This window comes from Callithrix jacchus, chromosome 1 (genome assembly GCF_049354715.1).
Source record: "Callithrix jacchus isolate 240 chromosome 1, calJac240_pri, whole genome shotgun sequence".
In the NCBI taxonomy this organism is placed as follows: Eukaryota; Metazoa; Chordata; class Mammalia; order Primates; family Cebidae; genus Callithrix; species Callithrix jacchus.
In genome coordinates, this window is record NC_133502.1 from 7545429 (window position 1) to 7562979 (window position 17551).

General features: G+C 36.5%; 1 protein-coding gene across 5 annotated transcripts in view; it reads left to right on the forward strand.

Moving 5' to 3' along the window:
• GPC5 (glypican 5) overlaps nt 1-17551 on the forward strand; it is a 1444351-nt gene that overhangs the window by 358691 nt on the left and 1068109 nt on the right. For all 5 annotated transcript variants that reach the window (XM_078365958.1, XM_035275332.3, XM_035275343.3 and 2 more), the window contains one exon: nt 5502-5627. In XM_078365958.1, coding sequence (XP_078222084.1) covers nt 5502-5627 — 126 coding nt within the window. The remainder of the gene's footprint in view (nt 1-5501; nt 5628-17551) is intronic.

A 17551-nucleotide genomic window follows, 5' to 3' on the forward strand; every position in this document is an offset into this window, starting at 1 on the left:
CCGATGTTAGTTTGCTAGGGCTGCCATAACAAAATACCACAGACTGGGTGGCTTAAACAACACAACTGTATTTCCTCAACAGTTCTGAGGCTGAAGGGTTCAAGATCAAAGTGTTGGCAGGTTTGGTTCTTCAGAGGCGTCTGTCATTGGCTTGCAGACGGCCACCTTCTCCCTGTGTTTTCATGTAGCCTTTTCTCTTTGCCTGCGTGCCCCTGGTATCTCTTCTTCTTTGTATAAGACACCAGTCATATTGGATTAGCACCTACCCATATGAACTCATTGAATTCTGATTCTTTTCTTTTTCGTTTTTTTTTTTGAGTTGGAGTCTCAATCTGTCACCCGGGCTGGAGTACAGTGGCGCGATCTGCTCCCTGCAGCCTCCGCCTCCCGGGTTCAAGCAATTTTCTGCCTCAGCCTCCCGCCTGGGATTACAGGCTCCCGCCACGACACACCTGGCTAATTTTAGTATTTTTAGTAGAGATGGGGTTTCACTATCTTGGCCAGGATGCTCTTGAACTCCTGAACTGAGATCCACCCGCCTTGGCCTCCCAAAGTGCTGGGATTATAGGCATGTGCTACCACACCTGGCCGTCTTACTACTTTTTAAAATTTTATTTTTTGTATATATGGACAAGGTTTGACTATGTTGTCCAGTCTGGTCTCCAACTCCTAGGCCGAAGCAGTCCTCCTTGCTCAGCCTTTCAAAGTGCTGGGACTATAGGCTTAAGCCAACCACAGCTACCCTGATTATATCTTTAAAGGCCCCGTCTCCAAATACAGTTAGGATTTTAATTGTATCACCTCCTGCTACTACCACAAACAATGATGAATTTTTTCATAATGAAATAAAATCAAAATTCATCATTTTTTGTGGTGGTGGCAGGAGGTGATACAATTCAGTCCGTCATAATTATGGTCACCACACATGAAGGCCACTTTTGGTATTTTATTTAACCTCTCAGAATGGCATTTTATACTGTGAAGAAGCTTTCTAATTTCAAATTCACTCATTCTTTAGTTTTAGTGCTTTAACTTTGAGGTTTCTAATTTGAAATTCACTCATTCGTTTTCATAGTGCTTTAACTTTGAGGTTTTCTTCCTTTGCTCTTTCCACTTTCCACTCTCTTTTGCTTTTTACTGCTGCATATCACTTTCCTGAGGGATTTGCTGCATGTCCATTGTTTCAGTCACTACCTGTCTGGGTGGTGGGTCTCACATCACATGTCCAGTCCACTAAGTTCCAAGGTCGCATCTTTAACACAGACTTTCATGATATGCGTAGTTCTTGAGCCAGTAGCATAAACATCACCTGAGTGCTGCTGTGAAATGTACAACCTTGAGCCCTGCCCCAGAACTACTAAATCTGAATTTGCATTTTGGTGAGATCCCCTGATGAGATTTACACCTAGTAAGTTTGAAAGTAGCATTCTATTTAATTTCTCTATCTAGACATTCCAAAGAAATCTCAAACTGAACATGTTAAGAATGAAATCATTAATTCCTTAGTCTTCACTCATTTATTCATTGATGACTGTTTATTGGGGCTACGGTATGCAACACCACTGCGCTATGATTTATAGCAGTGAACAAAACAAACAAAATAAACAACAAAATGTCTGCCCGCCTGAATCTTTCATTCTAGAGCCTGGAGACAGATGAAAACAATGAAGCCTGATCAATCCGTATATTACATACATAGGTGGCTAGAAAGTGATATGTGCCTTGGAAAGATGAAAATATTGAGCAAAATAAAAAATGACCATAAGTATAATGTGGGACACTGAGAAGGTGAGATTTCCCTTCCTTTATTTCTTATCTCGGGAATGACATGACCATCTCCTCACATGAGCAGGGAAGACACAGTTAGAAATTGTGTATATTATCTTAACACTCTTACTTTAACCTGTCAATTCTGGATTTCTAATGTCTTTCAAATCTTTCACTTGTTTTTCTGTTCACTAACAGGCTCTTTCTCACCTCCTCAGCTTTCCCCCTCTCCTTCATAGCCACCTAAGTGATCTCACTGCTCTTCTATTCCCAAAGTGCTGCCATGATGATGACGACACCTGCTAGAAAACTTAATTATTTCCAACTGCCTTTTGAATAAAACAGAAACACCTTATGATGATCAGTAAGACTGATGAGAAAATGGTTTCTTCTTACCATTTTGCTATAATTCATTCCCATAAACACAGTCCTCACAAATGAAACTGCATAGTACTGGATTTTCCTTCCTCTTACCCTTACACATCCTGGCTTTTTGTTTGGTTCGCTTGTTTATTTTTCATGGAACATTGAAGTGCTACCTTCTTTTGTAAGTATCTTCTCCATGCATTAAAATTAAAATCTTTTCTCTGCATTAAAATACCTCTCTGTATTAAAATTTTGCACTATTAACACTGTATTATTATTATTATTATTATAGGTTTTCCTCAGAATATGTGTTCTCAGAAGGCAGGGGCTCTCTTGCTTACCTGTGAATCCTTAATGCCCATAAAAAACTTAGTACTCAATAGTGTTTATTACTTTGTGACCAACAACTGATAGGCGATGCTTCATAGAATGAGTGGAAATCTTCTACGATACAATTGTTTCAGAATAAATATGTGCAAAGATATGAAGGTGTGTTTGGGAAACAGAAAGGACCTCACTTTTGTGGGACCCTAAAGTATGATTTGGGTTGTTGCTGAAATTAAGATGAGAAGGTACCTTGCACATCTTTCCAAGAAACTTGGATATCATGCTGTGGAGAAGCCTTTGAAGGACGTTAAGTGAGTAACCTTGCAACCTGCGTGGGGTGCAGCAGGGGCTCAGCTCCCTCCCCATCAATTGCCAAAGATGTAACTGGGATGGGAGCAGAGCTGTGGGGGCATCCCAAAGACACTTCCAGTTCCCCAATCTCTTGTGCCTAGGTCCTTTGCCTCTCTTGCCCCAGGAACGGGGGAAGGGGCCCTGGAGGCCTGGTGAACTGTTAGAATAAATATCACGGACCCAAAGAGTTTAGCAGAGAGAGATTTATTGGCAGAGAGAGAGAGAAAGAGAGAAGGAGCAAGAGAGCTCCCAGGCTGCCCTGGGAGGGGAATCCGGAGGGGATATCCACACAGGTAAGGGCAGTGGGTTTTTAACCCTGAAGTTATTCTAGCCCCATTTATGTTCTCGTCTGATGAGAAGAGTTCTTTCAAACTTCCTCTGTGGTGATTGATCTTTGACTCTGATACTGGATTGGCTGCTAGGTCCGCAGCAGAGGCCCTTCCTCCCAGAGCTTTTGGAGGGCTTTCTGAACAAAGAAGCTCACCTGGAGTTTCTACCTAGCTCCGTGGGAAAGTCAGACAAAGAATTTCATGTTCCCCGATGGGAAGTAGATGGAGGCATGGCGCTGGGAAGCTCTTGCTTTTGAAACCATGCCCCTTGTGGGCTCGGTTTTCCTTAACATAGTCCCTCAACATAATCTGTGGAATATCAAATTTGAATTTTAGAAAGTGGCTGTTACTGAGAATGGGAAGAGACTGGAAGGATGTCACCTTAGGGTGGTAAGTCCAGAGAAAGCTGGTAAGGGCTTGGATGAAGGCAAAGGCAGTACAGCCATGGGAAGGAGGACTGGAAAAGAAAGACATGCCGCTTTCCCCATGGGGATCTATTGATTGTGAAGGGAGAAGTGAACCTGGTCCTGACCACCAAGACGGAAGTAGTTGATTTAGTGTCCATAAAAATATATTCAGTTTTTCATCATCAGTTTAAAAGTCTCAACATTCCCTCAATTTGGGCCTGGTCTGTTCATTTTTAGAAGATTCTTTGATTCCAAACAGGTGATCATTTATATTGAATGAAATTTAGGACAGGAGTCACATATTCTGCTGTTCATTAAACCCCACCTTTCCAAAAAAGGATTAGTCTGATTCCTCAATTATGTTTTAGTAGCTGCAACATATAAATTGATATTTGTTCATGCGTTCCTATTAGTAGAGATATGGCCATCTTTGAGGGACTTATTTTCTGGCAAAGGAAACTGACTGAAAGTAGTAAACATGTAATATACTTTCTGTGCTATCAGGAAAATAAAGCCTTTGTTGTCATCAATCTAAGTTAAGAGTTAAGTCAGATTTGTGCTTTTTGCAACCACTTTATCACTTATCTTGTCCAGCTTTTCTAAAAACTTGTTTAAATACTCACCAAACACTTGTCCTAAAAACTTCTTATTTTCTTATGATGTTACATATTTGAAAATAATATTTATCTTTTTTTGCAATATTCACTAATAGTTCTTTAAAAACCAATAAGTGTGTATCCAGCCTGGGCAGCATGGCAAGATATCTCATCTCTTAAAAAATAAATAAAATAAAATAAAATAAAAGTAATAGGAGAGATGACTAAAAATTCATGAAATTGAGCAACAGAGCTGAAAAAATGAGATTTCATTTAAAAAAATGCTACTGCAGCTATAATTTAGAATTACCCTCTTCTTTGATCTCATTTTTAAACAAATTATATTTTAAATTTTAATGAGAAATGGCATTTCATAATGCTACATTTTAACTGCTTATTCCATAAATTTCTAAAGTTTACTTTCCTTCCAACGTTTCCTTCTTCTGCCCCTTCCTCTAATCTAGAGAGCATCTCCTATGATCAGCCTAGGGCTTTTCATTTCTTTTTCCAAAGCAATTGTGTATGTCAAAAAAAAAAAAAAATCATAATGAAGGCCTTTAGGGTTTGGCCTTTTGAAATGCTAAAACTCAAGTTCTTGGTTTTCCAAAGTGTTGGTTTTAGAACTCCAAAGCTTTTGCTTTCTAAGTTAAAACAAAACAGAACAAAAAACCCTGCTCTTTGTTGAATTTTTCCTCCCATAATTGATATGGAGAAGGAAAATAGTGTGGGAGGAAAGAGTCTTTGTAACTATATTGACTATTCTTCCTTCCAGTAACTTTTATTTTCATGGTTCTGGAATACCCTGCATTTCTGGGTTTGGGTTATATTTAATAAAGACATTACTTTATGCTCTTAGATCCCAAGAATATCCAAATAGGAAAATAGCCTACTACACTTTTCATCGGTAAGCAATCACTGGCCATGTTGTAAGTCTCTGGTATTTTCCACTGGGAAAAGAAAATTATTAATACGCTCATAGTGGCTTAGGTGACAACAGGTAGTGAGGACTTTTAGGGAGGCTAAATGATGTGATGTCTATGTGCGTCAGTATGTACTATTCCCAACCTCTTGGATGTGGAGTTATATAAGATTCATACCCAGTGAACACTTTTACTCCAAGAATAATTTCAAATATTAGCTTTTTTTTAAAAAAAAAAAGGTAATGTGTTTTCATCATGGTGGTAAGAAAAGTACTTAAAATATATGAAAATAAATAGAGAAAAAAATTATATTCTAAATATTATGCATAACAATATAAAAATTACATCCTAAACATTACATATGACAATATATATCATTTTTGATGGCCTTTATTGAGAATGTTTGGTTTTAACTGTTTTCTTTCTTCTTCCATTTAGAGAATTTATCAACAGCCTTCGACTGTACAGGTCATTCTATGGAGGTCTAGCTGATCAGCTTTGTGCTAATGAATTAGCTGCTACTGATGGACTTCCCTGCTGGAATGGAGAAGATATAGTAAAAAGGTATTTTATGTGGTCTGTGAAAACCTGATTACTTCCGTCTTTGCTTTCTTTTCCTGAATCTTAAGGGGATTACTTCAGTCTTAACTTTGTCACACAGTTTATAGTCTACCTTAAATATTTATCTTTAGTTGGTTCAAAAACAAAGAAGAGAACAAACTTGATCCTTTTAGGTATCTTAAAACTAATAGCATTCTGTGGTATATTGAAAGTCTTCTCTTTCACCTATCTATGACTTACCCAACAATCCTAACTTTGAATTAAATACCATTTTTTTTAATCCGGTCTGTCTGTTGTTAACCAAATATTGTATTTCTTTTTTGGTTTAAATTCATAAATATTAGAAAGTGAGGAAATTAAGTGAAATGTGAATACCTATACAAAGATTCATTGGTATGTGCATATGTGTCTCAACTATGTTAATATGTCCACATCCTACAGTGATCTGATAGAAAGAGAGAGCGTGTGTGTGTGTGTGTGTGTGTGTGTGAGAGAGAGAGAGAGAGAGAGAGAGAGAGAGCGCCACTATGTAATAGTGGGGGCATATATATATCTGTTTGAGGCATTGTCAATTATTCTCAAGCTTAGGAGTGAAACTCCACTTTTACTTTTCTTTCCTCCCTGTCTAGAATTTCTTTGACAGTTTCTTTTCCTTTATTTCCTGACTGTACTTTCAAGCAATCTCCTGACCTTAAGAAACTCATAAATTCTCCCTCTGTGGCAAATTAAACTGGTTGGGGAAAAGTCCCTTGCTTTGTCAACACTGGTGGTTATTATAGAATGTAGGATAATGAGGTTTTGTGTTTGGATTTGAATCTGTTAAATTATAAAATAAATGTATTTTTATTTATACATTTTACTTTTTGGATGTGAACCATTAAAAAGTATACTTTGGATTTGAATCTATTAAAAATGTATTTTTGAGCAAACTACAAAAAAGAGAGATGGGGTGTTAAGCTTTCTGACTGATATGGTTTGGCTGTGTCTCCACCCAAGTATCATCTTGTTGTAGGGAGTTGTAGTTCCCATAATCCCCATGTATCCTGGGAGGGACCTGGTGGGAGATAATTTAATCATAGGGATGGTTTCCTCCATCCTATTCTATGGATAGTGAGTTAATTCTCAAGAGATCTGTTGGTTTTATAAGAGGTTTCCCCCTTCATTGGGAACATATACTTCTCTTTGTTGTTGCCTTGTGAAGAAGGACATGGTTGCTTCTGCTACCACCATGATTGTAAATTTCATGAGGCCTCCCCAGCCATGCTGAACTGTGAGTCAATTGAACTTCCTTCCTTTGTAAATTACCGAGTCTGGGGTATTTCTTCATACCACTATCAAAATGGACTAATACATTGACTTACAAATAAACCTACTCTATATGCATATAGGTGGGTAAGTTACCACAAAAGTGATGAGCTTATTTCAAATGTTATTTAGCAAATTAACTTTGCTATGATAAACATATACAATAATCAATTTTTAATAGAAATTTATATAACAAAGCTGTTTATTTCTGGGTGATCATTTTCATTAAAGTTAAAAGCTACATTTTTGAAATATTAAATAATTATTTTATTAATATCTTAACTGAATATCTGAATTTCTCATAGAGACTTAGAGTTCAAAGAAAAAAATTATTGAAGACAAAATCTGTATTTAAATGTAAATAAAATAAATATTTGGCTGATATGGCTAGTGCTCTTTTTTTATTATGAGCCTTGCATGTTGCAATGTAAGAATTTTGCCAACTTTTTTTATTGCTTTTACTGAGAGAAGTAATAGCATTCTCATACTTTGAGTTCTTAGTGTATTCATATCAATAGCATTTCTGCTTCTTAGATCTAGTAATTAAATTCTACTTTGACATAATATTTTTTTCAAATTGTTCCAACTGGAATAGAACTTTTTGTATATTTCTACGAAGATTAAAGAGAAACTCATGGTGATTAATAAAACATTTATAATGTAATATACATATAGTTAATATATTAAATTATATTATATTATATTATATTATCTGAATCTACAGCTGCTAGAACCTTAGTTCGAATTTGTCCTATTCCTTTCTTTATTAGTTGGTCTGGGGTTTGTGTAATGGGAAATACTGTTGGAGAAATCAATGATTTGGGAAAACCTTTTAGAGTGGTAGTATATTCAGCTCAAAGAATATATTTTATTCTACATAATATATTTTTAAAGACCTCATTCATGGATTATGAATGTTTAAAAAGCACATCGTTAGCAAGGATTCTCCATGAAAACGGTTCACCTTTCTGAGAGGCGAAGTGTGTGATTCTTAGCATTTTCTTTTGCTTCCAGCTCATGCCTTCCCTTTCCTGTGCCATCACTAACTCCTGTCTATTAGCCAGTTCTAAGTACATAGAGACTCCAGTCTTTTGTGAACAGGCTTCACTGTACCTTTAACTGTCTTCGAACAATTCTTCCAACCTCATCACCTTAATGGACATTTTCTCTTTCTTGAGCATATTTTTCTCTTCCACTTCTATCTCGTGGGTCCCCAATCTATTCCTTTGCCCTTTGGTTCTCTGGGCCAGCAGATGAGCCTCACACACTCCTACCATCTCTAAGGCTACTTCCAGAATGAGTACATTTGGCCTGATTATTCTATTGCAGTGAACTAAGGGTTTCAGAAGCATTGTTTTATTCCCCTAATCCTTCACTTTTAATCCCCCAAGTAAGTTGATTGGGCTGTATCTCTTTTCTATTTGAGGTTGAGAAAACTCTGTGTCTTTTGACTTAAAAAATTAACTGAAATTTTAATTTTATTCATGACTCAGTCAATTCTTAAATGTTTTTTTCATTTTTCATTTTTATGTGTACACAGCAGGTACATATGAGGTACATGTGATATTTTGATACAGGAATGCAGTGTCTAATAATTACATCAGGGTAAATGAGGTATTCATCACCTCCAGCACTTACCATTAATAAGCATTCCAATTATACTTTTAGTAACTTTAAAATGTACAATAAATTATTGTTGACTAGTCACCTTGTTGTGCTATCCAAGACTAGATTTTATTCATTCTATCTAACTATATTTTTGTACCCATTAATTAGCCACATTGCTCTCCTCCTGCTACTCCTCCCAGCCTCTGGTAACCATCCTTCTCTTCTCCATCACCATGAGTTCAGTTGTTTTAATTCTCTCACAAATGGTTGAGAATATGTGAAGTTTATCTTTCAGTGCCTGGCTTATTTCACTCATCATAATGTCTTCCACTTCCATCCCTTTGATATAAATTTAGAATGCAATTTTTTTCCTCAATGCCAACTCAATGGTAAAATATAAGTATCCATCAATTCTGGTCGATTGATTATGGTATCATGAAATATTACATAGCAGTCAAAATAATACATATTTATATCTGCTACTGTGGAATGATGTCAAATAATTAAACAAAATTAGCTAGAAATAGGATAATATGTATTTTGCCAGCAGATTTGAAAAAATAAAGTAGATATAATATTGGTTCCGCATAGAATATTTCCGGAAAGCGACAAGGAAATTGTTATGATGCCTGAATTTAGCAGAAAGTACTAGGGGGCGAGGGGAGAGTTTTATTTTTAATTTGTATTGTACGTACTTACCTTAAATGAAAACAGGTGGTATAGTGACACAAGAATTATGGGCCATTATTGTTTTTTAAGTTTTACAGTTCTCTAAAAAAGTAAAAATTTACATTGTAAAAAGTGCTAATCATACATTTAGTTTCTACTAATTCAGATTTTCCTAGTGATTTGTGACACGGTTTTGTCAAAGCATTAATACATACGCTTCAGAACTACTGGATTTATCTAGGAGAGTTTCTAAATAAAGTCAAGTCCTGATCACTCTTACAATCTTAAGTCATAAACCACTTTCTCGTCGAGAAAAAAGTGAAGTCTAGCAGTGATCTGTGGTGAAAAGCTCTAAGCAATTCTCATGTATGATATTCATTTCAGATACCTGCAGTTAGTTGAGGTAAATAATGCCATTTGGTTTTAAGGAAATGGACACCAAGTAAACGTATAGCACATTTGGGGATGAGAGTGTGTTGTCCTTTCTTTATGATAGGTTATAATACTCATTAGGTTCATTCTAGAGGAATTAAGCCAAACACATCAATAGGCTGAATTGGTAGCCAAGATTAAGTCTATTCTTCATTGCAAAAGTGAAGCAATTATTTTGGCAAGATTTCTTCTCATGCAGCATTTTTAAAGAGGTGACTGATATGATTATTTTTGTGCACAGACATTCTGCTTCAAAGACTGGGAGAGCCATGTAGACTATTTTAATATCATAATAGTCCTTTAAAGTTGTGTGAAATCACCTATGTGCTGATCAAAAGAGGTGGAATTCCTTTGTGATTGTAGATGAAAATGTCTCAAATATTTATAGCGTATAAAGAGTTTAATTTTTGAAACAATCTATTTAATTCAAATAACTTTGAAGACTGTATTCATATTATATATTGTAACACCGAGGTCAACAGTTCAAACAATTTCTGATTTAATATGAAAATATTATTGAAATCCATGTAGTCTGTATCTTTTAAAGTCTCTTTTATCTCCCGCTCCTGTCTCTTCATTACAAAACAACATTGTTCTCTGAAAGGCATGTTAGTCTTTGTTCTGTTCTCTGTGATTGCAAAGTGATTGTTTGATGATTCCTTCTTTTCTTTCTTGGCATTGAAGTTTGGGTGACAGCTCCTTAATTACCAGGGTTTCCTTTTCCCTTTTGATGAACAGATAATCCTCTAACTCTCCCTCAGTCTCCAGGAATTGACCTCCACCATGCGTCTTAAACTAGCCAGTGTCTCTTAAGTACCTTTTCCAGGAAAACTCTCAAACCATGTTTTTCCTCTGCTTTTATACAACAATCATCAACACGAAAGACTTCAGTGACCAAAGATGTGGGTTTTTTTCACCACACACCAAGCATCCAAAACCAGATAAGTGTCCTCGAATTCAATTTTGACACTATCTACCTGGAGATCCCACAGGCTGGGAGCTTAGTCCCGAAGACTGCCCCGGCTTTCAGACACCAGTTGCAAGTTCCAGCCTCCATAACTTCTGACCAACTGGCTTCAAGTTGGGGTTTCCACAATCCCCTCTTTGGGTTCAATTAATCTGATGGAGCGCATCAATGAAATTCGGAGAAACACTTATGTTTCCCAGTTTATTATCGAGAATATTACAAAGGATACAGATGAGGAGATGCCTAGGACAAGGTATGGGGAAAGGGTGAGGAGCTGCAGTGTCCTCTCTGTGCAGCTGCCCTCCAGGAACTTCTTTGTGTTCAGCTATCCAGAAGTTCTTTCAACCTTGTTCTCTTGAATTTTTATGGAGACTTCATTATGGAGACATGATTAATTTTGCCATTGGCCATTGGTGGTCAACTTGACCTTCAGCCCCTCTCCCCTCCCTAGACATTGGTTGGTGGGTGAGGCTGAAAGTCCCAACCCTCTAATCAGGCCTCTGTCTTTCTGAAGTGTCAGTCAGCGTTAGCATACAAAAAGACAGCACTTTGACGATTCTAAGAATTTTAGCATGCACCAAGAAACAGGGAAGAAAACCAAATACATATTTCACAATGTCATAGCACCCTGGTAAAATTAATATGCCACATTCTTTCTTAAGTTTATGTTCCTGAATCCTTCTTTCATCCTCCAGTCTTCCCTTTTCTGGCTTTATGATAAGCTGACCCTTTTCCTCAACTGGTTGTGCTTGAGTTTTAAAAATCAGATAAAATAGAAAACTTTATAAATCTGAGAGTTTGTACTCTACCAATTATCATTTTCTTTTCACCCAGGCAATGACAGTTTCTCTGACTATAGTTTTGTTAACCTCAATTTTTTTTTTCTACTACCCCTTATCTAGCTGGAAAGCCACTTCATTTTTAATCTTTCTTCTTTCTTCCTGATCATACAGGATTCAATCATATTTTTCCTTCTATTTAACATCTGTCCTAGTTAATAAATTTTTTTTTTTGAGATGGAGTTTCGCTCTTGTTACCCAGGCTGGAGTGCAATGGCTCAATCTCCGCTCACCGCAACCTCCGCCTCCTAGGTTCAGGCAATTCTCCTGCCTCAGCCTCCCGAGTAGCTGGGACTACAGGCACGCGCCACCATGCCCAGCTAATTTTTTGTATTTTTAGTAGAGATGGTGTTTCACCATGTTGACCAGGATAGTCTCGACCTCGTGATCCACCCGCCTCGGCCTCCCAAAGTGCTGGGATTACAGGCGTGAGCCACTGCACCCGGGAGTTTCCAAATGTTTTGAACTTCATTTTAAAAACAATCTGGTCTCAAAATTGTCTGAATTTCTGAATTTTATTAATGTAACGACTGGTTGCTTTTCCTATGTTTCTTATGCAAAGGCAATATGTTCTTTATGAACATCAGCCTGTTTTCTATTTCTTTCTTTTTTTTTTCCGGGCAAATTCTACCAATCCAATCAGTTTCTCATATCCTTAATCTATACCTTCCTAATAATTATTATCATACCTATGGCCTATCATATTTGGTATGCTTAAAAGGTATGATTTGAAGGTTTCTTTCTCACTTTAGCAGTCTACCATGGAGCTTGAAATGCCCCCAATTCACTGAATAATTTTAAATCAGTTTCTCCATGCAGCTGTAGATGCAGCTTTGCCAAACTCTCATTTTTGTCTTGAATCTTAGTGGGATCAACCCCCTCATTTGTGTTTCATTTCAACACCAAATGCCCTGTGACACCTAGAATCCTTTTTTGCATTTATATGTCACACATCTTCTTTCTTCTTCTCTATTGTAATTTCTTTTGGAATAGAGCTCCTGTGTTATATGAGAGTTGAAGAATGATTAATATCATTGAACAGCTATGAGTAATTCTTTGAAGATAACAAGACTCTGGGGAAATGGCATTTTTATAAACATTAGTGAGAACTAAGAGATTTGGGACTTTAGACTTGGTGATAACACTCTGATGGGTAATATGGGGGTCCAAAGTGAAGTTGAGTGCTTGAAAGGAAGACTAGATTAAGGGAGATGAGTCATGCAAATTACAATCTATGCTGACTCTGGATGCTGATTTTTTTTTTTTTTTTTTCTGGACAACTTTAAGACCATGTATGTCTCATGGTATGTACTTTCATGGACATTTTGTAAAGTAAGAGTCTAAAGAACTCCATGAATCTGAAATGTTTTGGCTTAGAAACATGTTGGGTGGGATTATTCCTATCGAAAAGCTGAGGCACTGGTCCACATGCAAAGACCTGCCCAAGGTCAAAACTCTGAGTTTACAGTGTTTAGTGAGAGAAGAACTGAAATGTTCTGCTCATTTGTGACAGAAATAAAAAGTGCGGTTTCAGATATGAAGAACTATAGAATTCATCACATTGCAGATTACACATTCTAGGTTCAATTAGGCAAGTACAGGTACGGCTGAAGATTTGGAATAAACATAAAATAAATCTGCAGAGTTGTTGGCTGCGTAATATCCCTATGCCATAGTCAGACTCTCTCTGCCTTCCTCTCCTGCACTTTCTTGATAGGTACATTTTACTTCGATGATAGTCCCTACGTAGTTATCTCATGGTTTGGGTCTATAACGAATATAGCCGCCCCTTGGTATCCATGGGGAATTATGTCCAGGACCTCTCTCAGATACCAGAACTCAAGGATGCTCAAGTCTCAGATATAAAATGGGGTAATATTTGCTTATAACCTATGCACATCCTCCTATTTATTTTCAATTATCTCTAGACTAAATATAGTATCCAATACAATGTAAACATATTTGCAAAATGCAAATTGTTGTTATACTGATTTTTAAAACTTGGGATTGTTTTTTATATTTTTATATTTTATCCAAATATTTTTGATTTGCCATTGGTTGAATCCTTGAACACAGTTGAATCCTTGATGTGGAATTGGTAGATACAGACGGCCGACTATACTACAGGAGATGTTTGCAAGAACATGCACATTTTATCAACTTTGCTCCAAGTCCTGACATTCCTACCTACTGTTAGAACCTAAAAAATATTCATCATTCTCAGGTCAATATACACATTTTGGCCATTTCTAAAAATGCTCTATGAATGTGGCAATAATTGCATGGTATCTCATCTTCTGAGCTGGGACAGTTCTTCCATATCTCTCTTTAATGACTTATTGGCTTGGTAATCAATTGTCTCTTGTTAAGCCTGTAATCATTACATTCAGAGAGCCAGACTCAGAAAGGTCTGAGTAGAAATATTAACGGCTCTTTTTTAGCTTGTCACCAGAATAAAATCATGGCCTGTTGTCAGGACTTTCATGGACACTATTATTGCCTGAAGGATCTTTCATTATGAATTAGTTCCATAAACAGTGTAAATTCAGTAATGAAAATGTCCAATCCAACCTAATAATCAGAAGTGTGAAATTCACTTATTTTTTGTTTTTCCCCTTCCCAAGTTAGGTTCTGCTTCAGTCTGAGAGTCCCTAGGTGAGGTGTGTATATGAACCAATTCAGGTTCGTGTGCCAATCTTGCAGTCTCCTCGTCCTTCAAACAATGTTTCTTACTCCCCTGTGCTTGGAGTTTGGAGGTTTGGAGCTGGGAGAAAGAAGGGATGAGAGAAGAAAACAGTCTTTGTGACTGGCAATTTTATGATCTCTCATTGATTGTTTCTAGCCTGGCAGATTAATAACTGATGCCCTAGGGCTTTTGTGTGCCCAAGACAATGTCTCCCCGCTGTAGTTCTCCATCTGATGGTACCCTTTTGGCCTTTTTCTGCTGAGATATTTCAGTGGGTTCCTTTTCTCCCATATCATCTATTCTCGCCCATGGAAACCTTCCCTCTTTTTTCTGCTTTTGGTGGAAGTATAGCCTACACCGAATGCAGCTGCCTGTCTTTACTCTGCCACTAGACAGCCAACTTCTGCCACAAGAATGGGCTGCCTTCTAATTGCTTAGGTGTAGGCCAACCACCAGCCCTTTTAGTCCTTCCAGCTCCAAGGATCCTTCAATGCTTCTCTCACTTAGAATGAATGAATGGGGGAATGTCGTAGCAGTTCAACCAGCTTTCTTCAAACAAGTTCTCTGCTTTGGCCTCTTCAGCTTCAATACTTTTATTTGATTAAGGTGGATGTCAAACTGTGGGACTCAAAACAAGGGTTCAGTCATCTGCTTTTCATGTCTAGCACCTCACTGAAAGGGAGGGGTATATGCCATCTACTGTCTCTTATTCTCAGCTGAAATGTAAACAGGAAGAGTACTATTTTAGCACCCTTTTCCGTGTATTTAGGAAGTGGTACAGAGAAGACAAAACTGGTTTCCAACTTCAAGATACTGCAATAGACCTTGAATGGAATTCAAAGGTATATGAGATATTGTCCCAATCTTTAAGGGACTTAGAATCTAAAAATGGTAGAAAACATGTTCACAGCAAAAAGAAATATACAATTCCACAGAACTTTCAAATAGGGGAACATTCTTTTTTAATTGAGAGAATTAAAAAGCATTTAATGGAAGAGGTAGTATATGATAGGGGTTTTAATTCATTCAATTAAAATAAATTATTTAACATATTTATGGATGAGATGAAATAAACTCTGAAAATGCTTTAAAATAATTCAGTGAGTGGGAGAACAGGGTCATATTATATATGAAGTTTTCTGAGTGAGTAATCATTGAAACTGTTTTATGGGAACAGTGTTATTCTATATTCTCTGTATATTTGTATTCATTTAAAATTTTATAATAAAATATACATACAAAAATATAGTAACACAAAAATAACTATGTCAGTGCCTACTCTTTCACAAACACTGTTCTAGTTGCTGGGGATACAGTGATGGACAAAATAGACATGAACCCATCTCTCATATAGATTCGGATACAGAAGAGAACATAGAACAAATATTTACAAATGGGGATAATCTTTCAAGGTGAATGGAATTTTAATCAGTAGACTGGGAAGCAAGAAAGAGTGGGAGCAAATGCATTCTTGAGTGAAATGCTCTGAGTTTAATGGCCTCTACGTGGCATTACTTCCATTTGTATACAAACTTAGTATGTTTTCTCCTCACTATTCTCTTTCATTTCCGCTTCATGGGCATGTCCTTATTATTTAGAATGAAGCCTTCTCTCTTTCATTATAGTGCAACCATTAATTCTCAAAGCCAGTAAGGCGTAGTGGTTAGGAACAGATTCAGGAGCCATGCTACTAAGGTTATCAACAGAGATTAACCCCTTACCAGTGATGTGAACTAAGGCATGTTCATTAATCTCTACATCCGTTTTCTTATCTTTAAAATGTGGGTGAAAGTAATACCTACCTAATATTGGAAAATTAAACAAGTTATTCACATAAACCATTTAGAATCCTAGATATAGCGTAGTAAACAGTCAATAACTATTAAATCATGTTATTATTAAATAAAATATGCTCATTTACTTCAATGGAAATAAAACTCTATTGACATTTTCTCTTCATTAGATGGGTTCTGTCTTGGATCAGAAGACTTCCATTTGTAAGACCAAGGAATATGTGAAGGTTCTTTTATGAGTTAATAAAAATTAGCATTAGGGATTTGATATTGAGCGTCAGAGATAGTCCCCTATCAATACTTTAAATGGTTATTTCACTGGTGCTGAAAATGGAGAAATTATATCATAATAGGCAGTTCATCAGATACTCCAGCTGGAGAGTGACAGTCTATCTTGAACCCATGCAATATATCAGTGTTTTCAAGGGAGAACTCAAAGTTAAGATACCAAGATAAAGCACTAGAGAGATGAAAGTAGAAGCTTTATTTCTAACCAGTGGTTTGGGAATATTCACTCAGTGGTTAGTCTTTGAGTTGATCTTAATGAACTACTAGTTGATTGGAAATAAATTTCTGCAGTCATGCTAAATTTCAGTATATCACACAACAGATTGTGTTGGGTGACACGGCAATTTTAACGCTGCTACAATTCTAGTCGCCTCCCTTCAACCACTGAATTCCCAAAGGAAATATGCATTTTAAACAGAATCCCTAGGAAAAAATGAGGTTGAACATACACTTTTCCCATGTGTCTACTCAGTTTCTTGCCATGCTGACACAGTACAAAGATACTATTTTTAACTTGTTACATGTGTCCAGAGGGTGAACAGAGGAAGATAAAAAGCTAAAAGATAGCAAGATAAAAGTTCACTGAAGTGGAAACCTAAAGGACCTTTTCCCATCTGTTTGGCACAGAAGTTGTTATCTCTTTGGGAGTACAGATTTCATCACAGTTCCATAGACTTGTGACTTCCAGATTGTGTCATTGCAAAACAGCAGCAGTCTTCAAGGGCTCCAGGATGCGTGTTTTACTTAAGCCAGAGCAGTTTCTTATTCATCCTTCGTTTTCATATTGAGGTTACACCTGAAAAGCTACTCCCTTTTCAGTAAAAATGGATGTAAGTTTGCTAAATTACAAAAATGGAAAATATTGTTTATTAGTCTAGTTCCAGCATTTCCATATCATAGCATATAAATTCATTGTTGAATGATTTATTACATTTTAAAGTAAAATGCTAGAAGAGAGATTGAAAAAGAATAATCACCTATTCATAATATATTTTTCTTCAAATAGACCACAGTGTAGTCTAATTGAATTTATAATAATAGCTCATCAGATAGCACATTTTATTGTCCAACCATCCAAATTCTTCTTTTCTGATGCATTTTTCAAAGCAAATAAATGAAATTTGTTAGATGTTATTGAAAAGACTTCTACACAATTTGATTTGAAATTACTTTTACATTAATTAATGCCACATTTTGGATTACATGATTAATATAATTATATTTTTCTGGCTTCAATTATGTCTAAAACTGATTAAAGATCAAACTCTGAAAGTAGATTGTGTAAACACACCCACAAAAATAATTTGCATGCATCTACTTCTTCAGGAAAATAAATAAAA